Genomic DNA, 14,140 nt, shown 5'->3' with positions numbered 1-14,140 from the left:
TCAGGAGCGCGTGAGTGAAGGAAGAAAATTATACCAAAGATGAAATAAAATGCTATAGAAAGAAAGAGAGTATGAACGAAATAGATATAGAGACAGACTGAGAGAGTGGGAGAGTGTGATAGATATAGAGAGAGGGTATAGAGAGTGAGTGTGATAGATACGCGTATAAATGCAGAACGAGTGAGTGAGAGGGAGTGCAAGATATACAGATAGACACAGAGAATAGAGCAATTGACATACAGATAGATAAGAGTGAGTGAGTGCTTTAGATGTAAAGATTGATACAGAGAGAGAGTTGCAGGAGGAAGGGGCGGAGAAAAGTTATGAAGTTTTCAGTGGCTTTTGCTTCTTCATTGGATTATTCGATGTCGATTTTGTGAGGTTAAATTCACTTTTATTTCAAAGTATCTGCAAACGGATACATATTTATTTTTATATTTTCTCTCTTTTCAAACTCTCCAAGTTAATAATTAATGTATCTCTATATTTATTTAACTAATTATTCAAGCGTGAAGAAGGAGAAAGAGAAAGAGAAGGAGCCATAGGGTAAGTGCGAAAATGACAGAAAGAGAGAGAGAGAGAGAGAGAGAAAGAAAGAGGCAGAGAGAGATTGATGGAGTTTGAGAAGTTAAAAAAAAACTTAGTTCCTGTTGATTTCGAAGACTTTGTATGTTTATGGTCCTACGTATTCCTCATTTAAAAAAGAAGACAGACCGATCCTTATATTTTATAATTCACAGATGAGAGGCCCACAACCTCTACATACTCCAAACTTGTTGCATTCGTAACCAAAAATTTGTGTTTTTAAATATATTTTTCTTTTTACCTTCTAGTATTTATTGTAATGAATCTAAATCGAACCTTATTAAAAGAAAAAGCAAAAAAAAAAAAAAAAAAAAGTTTGTGTGTCTTTCCCCTCTGTTCAACAAATTCTTCACTTATATTTCTAACCAAGTCGGTCGGCTTGGTATTCTTTCTGTCTGAAAGAAATAAAAATGGGATGGAGATCTTCCTTGCCTGCTTTGGCTTGTGTTTGTCTGCTCGTTTCCTTACTTTGCATCGCTTAACTAACTTTTGGATGCAAAAACTCCAAGATACTTTCGTTGATAACTAGTCGGAATTCTTCAACACTTCGCCATTCTTGGGACTCACTTCACGTACAATCAATTTCATTTTCTAAGCACACCCGTTATATTATATGGCGGTGCCGTAGTCGAATACTGAGATCAGTAAAATAGTTATCTCTCTCTCTCTCTCTCTCTCTCTCTCTCTCTCTCTCTCTCTATATATATATATATATATATTTATTTATTTATTTATTTATTTATTTATTTATGTGTTTCAGCCAAGTGGCTGCGGTCATGCTGGTGCACCACCGTGTTTATAATTTGTATGTTGTGTACGTTCTAATGTTTCAAGTAGGGTCTTTGGTCTTTATCCAAGGAAATAAATATGAATGTATCCCTCATAACCAGATCCCTCGGTTCCATTCCTTCCTTATTCCATTCCCAGATTCACTTTTGTAGACCATTCTGTTACTGCTTTTGGGTGGTCCTAACTTCAAATAACGCGCCTTATACGTATTTATGTTTCCATATTATTTTCGGACCTTGACTCCCGCCACCTCTGTATATATATATATATATTTGCTGGGTTAATACAATTAAAGTTAGTTACCAAAGCACCGGTCATACGAAGACGAGCAATTGTTTTTCCCGTCTTCTTCGTCTAACCTTTGTCTGAACCCCGTAGAAGGATGACGTATAAATATATATATATATATATATAAATTTATGACATTCATGTTTATTTTTGGTTGACGCTTCTTCAGGAAGTCCTAAATGTCAAACATATATTCGTGGTTTTTGCTGTGGTGCATTAGTATCGATAGTATCAGCACTAGTATCGATAGGTTAGTTTTTTTCCCTTTTATATTTCTTCCCAGTCGATAAAAATATGTACCAGTAAGTATCTCGGGTCGATTGAACTGAAGCCGACTGTATTACATTCCTCCCTTCATAAAAATTGTGACCTCGTGCTTATCGAAGAAATTATCACCATCATTATTATTATTAAGTGTCAATGAGTATCAGCTTTCATCTTTCTGAAGTTGTAGGGGTAGACAGCAGATACGGTAAGCAAAGCATAGGCATATCTACACATTAGGGCCCCACCCTCCATGATTTTGTTCCCTTATAATTTTCTAAATATTATTATTATTAGTGTCATTAAGTACTCACCACCTTTCGTCTAACAGTTTGATGGGGTGTTATTGATTGTAATTTTTAATTGAAATTTTACAGAGATAAGTTGTCGGCAGTGTAAAGACAATAATGATGGTAGAAAATTTTGAAAAAAAACCCAATCTTTCTCTCCCAACTTTGACACAACCAATTTCCGTAACTTTAACATTTTCACTTTCTTTTTAGAATTATATATCTGAAACGTGATCATTACGTAATCTAAACCCGCGAAAACATTTCTGCAAAATATTAAAAATATCCAATTTAGCGAGAGTTATGAAGAGACAAAGTCGGAAAGAGGGAAAGGCGAATGATACAAAACTCCTAACAATTTTGTCTTTTAATGTTATCAACACAATCGTAATTTGTACACCCACGAAAATGTATCTGCAAAATTTCGTTTTAAAATATGTAGTTTTCAAAAAGTTATGAAGAAACAAATTTAGTGGGGCATCAATCTGTAGCGAGGCCCTATGTCAATTATTGGAATTCTATTCTTCACACACATGTGGGTCTTGTATCTACCGTCAGAGATCATCATCGTTTGGTAGAATCATTTGCACGTCGAACAACATTAACGACATTTCTTCCGACTCTTTACGTCCTGCCTTTCATCCTTCATCGATATCAGGAGGAATTCTGAAGAATTCCAACTACGTTTCGTGGTTCGCTACCTCAACAGCCCCTTTATAGGATCCAGTGGCTAAAGACATCATCAGGAGGAACCAGGTCCGGTTTCGGTCCCTTCTCCTCTACCGTCTTCGACGTGGCGCCCCCCGCCTTTGGAAGGTGTCTTCAGCTCTGGTGCGGGGTCCATTTCTTCTTTCTCCTTTTTTCTTTGGCATTTTGTTCTTTGCTTTCTTCGATGCAGCGTCAAACGAATGGCTGCAGGGTCGATAACATATAGTATCAGTCAAGTACCGAGCATCAATGTAATCGACTAGCCCCTTCTCAACGTCAAAATGTCAAGCTTTTGGACCTCTCTTAGACAGAATTATTATTATTAAATATGATGATGGAATCGGTAAAATAAGAGCTAAATGGTGTATTACAAGCTTAAAATCGTGCCAATTTCAAGGTCGATAAAATCTCCCCGCCAATTACTAGAACCCATTACAATCGATTGAGTATCGAACAAAAATGCTTTGTTGTAGTCCCTATACGTTCTGAGTTCGAATCTCGCTGAGGTTAACTTTACCATTCTAACAATGAGTCGGTTTATTTTTTCTATAAAGAATCTTGGATATGAATGTAATTATAACACAAGAACTGTTTGCATCTCTTCATAAAATAATGGCCTTGGAATCGTCTTTGATATTGTGACCCAGTGGATGTGTGGTATTCCCGCTAAACTGAGAGAACAGACGACGTTCCAATCCCGGATTAAAAGGCATTTGCCATATCGGTTTCCTCGTATTTAGGGAAATGCTTGAACATCACAACATCCATTTTGTCCTCATGTGTCCAAAACAAACCATTAATACCTTCATCGGCATCACCACCACCCGTTATCGTTGTGGTGATGGTCATTATTTTATCATTCACTAAATTGCCCGTTGTCTTATTTTGGTTTGGACGAGAGTTCTCATCTTTGTGACCCTTACATGTCCTTGGGAAAGGCATGAATATAACCACATCACAATTACTAAGCTATACTTTCTTTTATCTATATTACACCATTGTTGCTTTCTTATCTATCGCCCTTGTGGTAAATAATTAAGAAAAGGGTTAATTACCACAGCTATTAAAACAATTATTAATAGTGTAGGTTGCTGTAATAATGGATCTTAGTTTTTAGCTCAAGGCCAGCAATTTAAGGGAAGGGGTAAGCTGATTAGATTGATCTCAGTATATAACTGGTATTTATTTTATCGTAGTCATAATAATGTACGTTTTTGAGTTTTTAAAAAAATACCGAGGTCAATTTTGTATTTTCATTCTTCTGGGGTCGGTAAGATAGTACGAGCTTGTACCAGTGTTGATATAATCAATTCTTCTTTTCCCTTAGATTTGTGACCTTGAGGACGGAGGATTTAGCAGAATCATTAGAACATTAGTATTTGTTACCATTCTTTATGTTCTGAGTTCAAATCCAGCCTAGGTCAATTTTGCCTTCCTTCCAAGCTCGATAAAATAAATAAGTACCAGTCAAATATTGAAGTCGATTTAATCGACTAGACCTCTCTCTCTAAACTAACGGCAATTAAGAAGTAATTGTTATCATTAATTAGGGCAGTCACTTAGCTGAATTAATTGGGATTTCGGACAAAATGCCTTGTGGTATTTTATTTAGGTCTTTTACGTTCTAAGTTCCATTCTGTTCAAGAGTCGAGTCAGTACTACTCGTGTGATTTTTCACCCTTTAATGGCCTAATTTATACTTAGAAGAAATGAAAAGGCCTGAAGACAAAGAAATTAACTAACTTTATTGGTAAGAATTTTGCATAATCCAATCCCAAAAACCTTGTCTTCGACCACACCACGAGATGGACAAAAGAAAAACGCAATGAAATCGGTATTCCTGTATATTTATGTATGTATGTATATATATGTGTGTGTGTAAGCATTTATTAACCCTTCGTCGGGAGTCGTCACCCCCCCCCCCTTTCTCTTCAAATGTCTCACTATGTAAGGAAGTTCTATGTTCTTCAACGTCGCCATTCTACTACACACGTGTTGCCGCCTTCTCGCAGACATTGCCATCAGACGGAATTGGCATTTTGAGGCTTACAGCGTGTGTGTGGGTATATGCGTGTGTGTGTTTATATATACACACACACTCTCTCTCTCTCTCTAGAGACTACTACGGATAACTGCATATCATATATATGAAATCACATGCATATACGCATATACACACGTCATATTGAATGCCATTCCATAAACTAATATATGCGTGTGATTCTCTTTGAAAACTTTCATCAAAGCTTTGCATGTTTCGTTAGATTTTCTTAAACAAAAAACCATTTTCTCATTCTCACACACCACCTTAACTCGGTCTATTTACATCAAAATTGTGAACTCGACTTTCCCTTTACTTCCTTCCATACTTATTTTACGCTCCTTGTCTTCACAACACGCTCACACACACACACACCCCTTCTCTTCGTCTCTTCTATCTTTCTTTTATACCCTGACCCTTTCTCTCCCTCATACACAATCCCTTTCTTCCCCTCTCTTTTCCCCACCTTCATGCATACTATCCCTTTCTCCTTTACACACATTCTTCCTCTCTTTCTATTTCTCTGTCCCTTTTCTCTCTTTCGCATGCGCACTTTCTCTCCTCTCTCTCTCTCTCTCTCTCTCTCTCTCTCTCTCTCTCTCTCTATCTATCTATTTATCTATCTATTTACCTGTCTATGCGCATTACTGTTTGTCTCCACCACCTCTTGGCAACGAGTGTTGGTTTATTTATGAACCCATAACTTAGCACCTTGGCAAAAGAGAACGATAGAATGAGTACCAAACTTAAAAATAAACACTGGGGTTGATTTGCTTGACTGACCCTTTCAGATAAGTGCCCCAGCATGGCCACAGTCCAATGATTGAAACAATAAAAGAGTAAATAGTTCTTTGTGGTTGTCTTTCGCCGCTACATGGCAACAGGTGTTGGTTTGTTTATGTCCCCATAACTTAGTAGCTACAGGAACATAGGGTGTGTGGCATTTTGGGCAAGTGTCTTTACCCATAGTGTTGGATCAACCTATGGTTTGAGAGTGAAATTGGATAGATGGAAACTGCTTGGAAGCCCATCAAATGAATTGTACATTATTTACAGTGGACAGATACATGTCCTCACCTTTGTTATTATCACAACATTTTGGCTGGTGTACTCTCCAGCCTTCATCAGGTGTTCTGGTGGAATTTCGAGCCCCACCCTTTATTTGACTGATGGGGTACACGGTTCTCATTCCTAAGGTATGTTGCTGATGTTATTTTTCTGTTGATATTATTTTTTTTATGACATAGTGGATAAGAGGGTGGGCTACTAACCCTCAGATTCTAAGTTCAATCCCAGTCAGGGACTTTAAAAAAAAAAAAATCAACTGAAAAGTAACATCGGCAACATACATTAGGAATGAGAACAGTGTACCCCGTTAGTCACATAAAGGGTTGGGTTCAAAATTCCACCAGAAAACCTGATGAGGGCTGGAGAGTACACCAGCTGAAACGTGATTACAACAAACAAGATGAAGACACTTATCCTTCCATTGTAAATGATGTACATAATTCCTCATCTCAAAAATGTAGAAATGGCTTGTATTTGTGATTTATTAATGAAAGTCCCAACTACTTTGTCACTTATGCCATGCTTATTTGGTTTGAGGATAACATTGACCCTTTCATTACCATATTTATTTACTGTGCTCCTGTTCAGGTGTTGTTTATTTGGTGGAAAGAGTCACCTGATTTAATGCACAAACATTCGATCACTATAAACGAATCATTTGTGCAGGTTGTCCTGCAAGAAATTGCAGAACCGTCTTTCTCAGACTGTGAGAAACTACCATCCACTTATTTAAAGCGTAAGTTTTCATTCTTCCAACCAGGGACGTGCCACCTGGGTAGGCAAGGTAGGCAATGCCTACCTTGAATAAAATAGATCGATAGCAACATTTTCCTTTTATGGCAAAATATGCACCTAATTCAATAAAATTACGAAGGTTACTCTGATTACTCTGCATGAAATGCAAAATATTTCATTTTTTTGTAGATTAGGTAGACATAATTTGCCCCTACCTTTCAATTTCAATATTAAAACTATGTATAGTACTGCTGTAGTACACGTGCTGCGTACATTCCTACAACAACGTTTTCTTTACGTGTTACAAAGGCAAAAGTAATTCTGCCTTCAACTCAGTCGCGTGCCTGTGTTTCGCTTACATTTTTGTGAGTTTTACTACATAAACGTCACCAACTGCCAATCTTGAGTAATTATTCACAGTACGTGTGTCTGCTGTCAACATCCATATTTCCTGACAAGTGAACAACTTTATGTAACCCATTTCATACCAATCTGCCTGAGAACACTCCTGGTTCCATGAAATAAACTTCCTATTTTAAAACGATCTCAATTAAAACCCTCTGTTGAAATTCCACATCATTTTATGTTCTAAACAGCAGCTTAATAATAATGACAAACTTTGTCACTATTTTCAAAATTAATTGAAACGAAGGCTGTGTATTCCAACGGAAATAGTGTGAGGATCAATTCTGTCTTTTATCCTTTACTTGTTATTATCATTAGATTGCAGCCACGCTGGGGCACTGCTCTGTAGAATCAATCCCAGAACTTGCCTTCTTTTCGATTTTTGAAGCCTGGTACACATTCTGTCAGACTTTCTTGCCAAACTGTTACATTATAGGGATGTAAACTCATATTGGTACAGCAATCACATCATTGAACTCTTGAAGTTACAAGATAAGGAATGCATGATTAATTCAAAACAACATGAATAAAGAAGCATTACATTTGACAAAATAATCATCATCATTTGACGTCTGTTGTCCATGCTGGCATGGGTTGGATGGATAGTTTGATCAGAATTGGCAAGCCAAACAGATACACCAGGCTTCAATCTGATTTGGCTGGGTTTCTATGGCCGGATGCCCTTCCTGACACTGACCACTTTACAGAGTGTGCTGGGTGCTTTTTACATGACACTGGCATGAGTGCTTTTTATGTGGGACCAACACAGGACTCTTGCAGGCCAATCGTGCTAAAGAGTTCAGGTATCTTATTCCACATCTTTGCAAGTCAAGCTGCTGCCGACCAGTTTGTTAAGGGGAGACGAGAAAAACCAACATCACTGCAAAGACACACACACACACACTTTCAGATATACAAACACAGATGTAGTTGTTGTTGTTGCTTCTTTTTAAAAACTTCCAAATCTGCATTCAACGTTCGTAGATTCTAAGTAGGGAGTTGGTGGGGTCAGGCCATTTTCATTTTCTCATTGGATTTTAAGTGGCTGCAGAAGTGGTTCGCAGAAGTGGCAATTGTAAGCAACAGAAACGAACACACCAACAACAGCAACAACAATACATTGTGCTTCTGTGGTGGCCTCTTCCCTGGCTCCACCACCCACGGTCGCATTTGCTTCATGTCCTTTCAAAATGGACAGATTATTAGGTTGTAAAGAAATGTATTATATAATTGTTAGAATTGAAAGACTTCAGAGCTGCTTCGTATATGTATATCATCATCATCATGTTTGTTTTCCATTCTGGCATGGGTTGTGTGTGTGGTGGCACGTGGCCTGGTGGTTAGAGTGTTGGACATATGATCCTCAGATTGTGGTTTCGATCTGCGAACCAGGCGACGCATCGTGTTCTTGAGCAAAACACTTCATTTCACGTTGCTCCAGTCCACTCAACTGGCACGAATGAGTAACCCTGTGAGGGACTAGCGTCCTGTCCAGGTTGGGAATATATACCCCAGAGAAACCGGGAAACTGGCTCCATGCTCCTTACAGAATACCATGGACTAACCAACCATATATACATATGTGTTGTGATCTTAAGAGACATGTGATTTGTGGAAACGTGGGTAACAATGCAGTAAGTGTGTATAAATTCCATCCCAGGATTAATATTATTATTATTATTATATATATGGAGCCTGGTGCAGCCTTCTAGCTTGCCAGTCCCCAGTCAAACCGTCCAACCCATGTCAGCATGGAAAACGGACGTTAAACGATGATGATGATGCTGATGATATATATATATATAGGTATGTATATGAGAGATTAAGATAAACACAAGTTTATATGTCTCACCATTCTGGTTGCTTGGAACACTGCACTGGATGTTCCAAGTAAATGCATTTGGATGCTTAACCAGAACGGATTATCAAGGAACTTAATAAACTATTAATGCTAATTATTATAGGAGTTACTTAACCATTACACTGAAACATAAAAGAATTAACTCTTTGTTAGGCACAAAGGCCCGAAACAGAGAGTGCACAGCACAAGAACAGACAGAACAAAGAAACCAAAAAGAATCAGAATAACAGAATAACAGACAGGAATATAAATCTATGTGGAACTCTGAACATAACAGCAAGAGTCTACTTACTCTTTTATTTTCTTATTTGTTTCGGTCATTTGACTGCGGCCATGCTGGAGTACCGCTTTTAGTCGAACAAACCGACCCCAGGACTTATTCTTTGGAACATCAGTTTTGTGGTATTTGTTTTGACTCACTGCATTCTGAGTTTGAATTCCATTAAGGTCGTCTTAGCTTGATGTCCTTTTAGGGGTTGATTTAAAAGTACCAGTCTGAGCCAGTGAAATGGCAGAATTGTACTAAATTCAGTCGACCCGAGGCTGTAGTAGAAGACACTTGCCCAAGGTGCTACACAATGGGACTGAACTTAGAACCACGTGGTTGAGAAGTATGCTTCCTACCACACAGCCACACTTGCCCCTGCATGTATGTATGTGTAAGAATACTTAGGGATCATACATTAACACTAATAAGGAACTCTTTCTCTCTTTCTATTTCCAGGCAGTTCAAGATGGTGAACCATAATCTGTTGAAATGATCAGTGAATCTTTTGATTATAATGATTAAAGATTGAAGTTTGGTGTGTCCACATTGAGTTATCATGGCTGATATCAGAGCATATGAATGTTCCAGTTGTATGATAATCTTTGCTGAAGAGGATGAGTTCATTCTGCACCAAAAGAGCTTTCACAACTTAACTGATGATTTAATCAAAGCCTGGTTACCGAAACATATTCTGAAGAAGAATGGTACCACGAAAGGGATCTCCATACAAGTGTATGATGCCAGTCGGCCATATGCTTGCGATATTTGCAATAAAGCTTTTGTGCAATCTTCACATTTGTCAAACCACATGAAGACCCATTCTGGGGAAAAACCATATGTGTGTAAGATCTGCAAGAAAGCATTTTCCCGTTCTTCCAATCTGTCTCGGCACCATAAAATCCATACTGCTGAACGTCCTTATGTCTGTGAGATTTGTCTAAAAGCTTTTTCCCAGTCGTCTCATCTAACACGGCATCTGCGTATCCATTCGAAAGATCGGCCTTATTCATGTGAATATTGTCACAAGACATTCTCTCAAACATCCAACTTGTCCATTCATCTCCGCATCCATTCTGGTACCGAACCATTCAAATGTGATATGTGTGCCAAATCATTCTCGCGGTCTTCAAATTTGTCTCGCCACATGAAGATTCATACACAGGAGAAATCTCATGTCTGCCAAGTTTGTAACAAAGCTTTCTTGCAGTCATCACATCTAACACGCCACTTGCGGATCCATTTTGAGGTGAAACCATTTTTCTGTCCCACATGTGGCAAAGCATTTTTTCGAGCCGAACATCTTTCTCTTCACTCTCGGTTACACACAGGTGAGGAGCCATTCAAATGTGACATTTGCAAAAAGGGTTTCTCTCGTTCTTCAAGTCTTTCTCGTCATATCAAAATTCACACAGCAGAAAGACCATTTGTCTGTAACATATGTGACCGCGCCTTCTTGCAGTCTTCTCACCTGGCACGGCATATGCGAACGCACTACGAGGAGAAACCTTACGTGTGTCACGTGTGTGAGAAAGCATTTTCCCAGTCTTCCAATCTGTCGATTCATCTACGTAGTCATTCTGGCGAGAAACCATTCACCTGCGACATCTGTGACAAATCCTTTTCACGCTCTTCCAACTTGTCTAGACACATCAAAGTCCATTCTGAAGAAAAACCATTTACCTGTACCATTTGCCAGAAGTCTTTCTCACAATCTTCACATCTTACCAGACATCAAAAGATACATAATCAGCCTCCGGCAGAACCAAAGATCAAAGCGCCTTCACCAAACTATCCTTGTGGCAAGTGTAATGAAAATGTATTGAAATCACCTCATACCAACATGTTTTTCAGCAACAACAACAACAACAACCAAAATCTGTATTCTTCAGAAGAAATACCTGAAAGAAAACCTTACTTGTGTGGTTTCTGTAACCAAAGTTTCTTGGAAGCTTCAGCAATGGCGCTTCACATGAAGACTCATTCAAGTGAGAAACTGTTCAGGTGTGAACTTTGCAACAAAACTTTTACAGATTCCTCTCATTTATCGCGTCACATGAAAACTCACTCTGGAGAGAAACCATTCCGTTGTTTGGTCTGCGACAAATCTTTCTCCCAGTCATCCAACTTGTCGATACATTTAAGGACTCATTCGGGCGAGAAACCATATCAGTGTGAAATTTGTAACAAAGCTTTTTCTCGTTCCTCAAATCTCTCGAGACATTTATTAATCCATGAACAAAAACGACCTTATATCTGCGATATTTGCAACCGAGCCTTCTCCCAGTCTTCCCACCTCTACAGACACCTTAAAATCCACAATTTGTCATCTTAATCTTACCCTTGTGTGTGCCTAAACTCCCTAAACTTCTTTTTTCATTTCCTCATCTTATATTTTCTTCATCTTCTCCCATTCAGCCATGTTAGTATAACTTAGTATTTATTATCATTATTATCATTATTATTATTACTTTTAGCGTGCTAGATGGCAGAAACAGTTGAACACCAGATGAAATACCTTGTGGTATTTATTTACCTTCCTTCACATTCTGATTTCAAATTCTTCTAGGGTAGAACCAATCAAAAACTGGGATTACCATTATTGATTCTTCCCTCCCCACTCGACCTTCTTTCTAACTTTGTGCCTCATACAAGAAATTATTGTAATCATCATTATGGTTTAGGACAGCAAGCTGGCAGAATCGTTAGCACGCTGGGCAAAATGCTTTGCAGTATTTCGTCTGCCATTACGTTCTGAGTTCAAATTCCGCAGAGGTCGACTTTGCCTTTCATCCTTTCAGGGTTGATAAAATTAGTACCAGTTACACACTGGGGTCGATGTAATCAACTTAATCCCTTCCCCCAGATTTGAGACCTTGTGCTTCCAGTAGAAAAGCTTATTATAATTATTGTCAAGGCAGCAATTAGGCCGAACTGTTAATGCACTGGACCAGATGGTTAGTGGTATTTTGTCCAGCTGTTTATGTTCAGAGTTCAAATGCTGTTAACTTAGCTCTTCATCCTTTTGAGATCGATAGAATAAATGCCAGCCCTGGTCAAACTGTCCAACCCATGCCTGCATGGACAATGGATGTTAAATGATGATGATGAACCTTAAGTTTATTTCTTGTCTTCTATACACCCTGAAATCAGAGCATGTGGTGTCTGCTTTGGTGGCTTTTTCAGTGTTTGCTTCCAATTACATGGATTCAGTTTCAATCCCATGGTATTCCTGTCAAACCATTCACCTCATGCTAATGATGAGTTCTAAAATAATAATTCTTTCTATTATTGACACAAGGCCTGAAAGTTTGGTGGAAGGGAGTTAGTTGATTATGTCGACCCCTTGAGCTCAACTGGCACCCATTTTATTAACCCTGGAAAGATGAAAAAGTAAAGTTGCCTTAGGTGGAATTTGAACTCAGACCATAAAGCTACAAGAAATAATATGACTAAGCTTTTTGTATTTCTATTAGTAATAATGATTTTTTACTAAAAGGAATTTTTTAGGGTTTGTGATGTTTATGCCTTTCTCAAAGGCTTATATGAAATGAATTAGCATAAAAGGGGAAAAAAAATTCAGGTTACACACACACACACACACACTTAGCTTAGGATTACTTGGTTGTTGCTCAGCCCCTAGTCACCCCTAATCAAATTGGATAAGAATCAAGTGTTCCCACCATGACCATCCCATCTTCATTCAAGACACTTCATTCAATTTCTCTTCCTTTCCTCTTTTAAAACAATAGGATGTGATTTGAAGGAGATATTGCTGCCATTTCTAGCATGTCAACAGACCACTTTGAAGTTCCCCTTGTTGGCTTGCATGTGCAATTTTCTGAGCAGATGTGGGTTGTATAGAACCACAAATTTAGATATTTGTATTACACGGTTTCTAGATGGTGCACTACTTTTGTGTTTTTGTTTTTTGTTTCTCTAAAAAGAAAAGAGATTTATGTTTCTCATGTCCACCCGGGTACTCACTTTAACCCTTTAGCATTTAATCCAGCCGAAATTGTCCACCCATTTTAAGTTCAAACAGGCCAGATCCAGCCTCTCACACCCATCCTACAATGACATTTTCTGAAAAATAACATTCAGACCATCTAAATCGCAAAGCTACAAGATAATGTGAGATTAGTTCAAATCAATGTGAATTAACAAGTATTACAGTTGACAGAATAATCTAAAAACAAAAGGGTTAATCTTTTTATTTTTACCCTGCATTCACCGATTCTATCCATCTGCCACCCTCATGACCATACTTCTTCACACCCATATACACATACACACAAAAGGCTTCTTTCAGTTTTCATCAATGATATGCATTCATAAGGCTTTGGTTGGCTTTGGACTGTATCAGAAGAAGCTATCCCGAAGGTGCCACGCAGTGAGATTGAACTTGAAACCAGAAAGATTAAAATTCTTTTATTCTTTTACTCGTTTCAGTCATTTGACTGTGGCCATGCTGGAGCACTGCCTTTAGTCGAACAAATCGACCCCAAGACTTATTCTTTGTAAGCCTAGTACACTTATTCTATCGGTCTCTTTTGCCAAACTGCTAAGTTACAGGGACGTAAATACACCAACATTGGTTGTCAAGCGATAGTGGTGGGGGGGACAAACACAGACACACACACACACACATATATATATATATATATATGATGGGCTTCTTTCAGTTTCCATCTACCAAATCCACTTATAAGGCTTTTGTTGGCCCAAAGCTATAGTAAAGGACCACACAGTAGGACTGAACCCAGAACCATGTGGTTGAGAAGCAAGCTTCTTACCACACGACCACTCCTGCGCCTATGCACATGCACACACATCTATGT

At 38.3% G+C, this 14,140-nt stretch overlaps 1 protein-coding gene across 2 annotated transcripts; it reads left to right on the top strand.

The window, feature by feature from the left end:
* Positions 1-268: 268 nt before the first annotated feature.
* Positions 269-14,134, top strand: LOC106870337 (zinc finger protein 271). 2 transcript variants are annotated; one of them, XM_014916371.2, is made up of 2 exons: positions 269-546; positions 9,759-14,134. In XM_014916371.2, the coding sequence occupies exon 2, from the start codon at positions 9,859-9,861 to the stop codon at positions 11,632-11,634; it is 1,776 nt and encodes a 591-aa protein (XP_014771857.1). In that variant the 5' UTR covers positions 269-546; positions 9,759-9,858; the 3' UTR covers positions 11,635-14,134. The 2 variants fall into 2 exon arrangements, with proteins under 2 accessions (XP_014771857.1, XP_052831020.1); XM_052975060.1 differs by having other exon boundaries at positions 276-381.
* Positions 14,135-14,140: the final 6 nt, after the last annotated feature.

Source organism: Octopus bimaculoides, chromosome 20 (genome assembly GCF_001194135.2).
Source record: "Octopus bimaculoides isolate UCB-OBI-ISO-001 chromosome 20, ASM119413v2, whole genome shotgun sequence".
Lineage (NCBI taxonomy): Eukaryota > Metazoa > Mollusca > Cephalopoda > Octopoda > Octopodidae > Octopus > Octopus bimaculoides.
This window is presented reverse-complemented; position numbering and strand designations above follow the sequence as displayed.

Bases quoted from the DNA above. Each gene is read 5' to 3' on its own strand.
- LOC106870337 (XM_014916371.2), top strand. From the start codon at position 9,859: ATGGCTGATATCAGAGCATATGAATGTTCCAGTTGTATGATAATCTTT.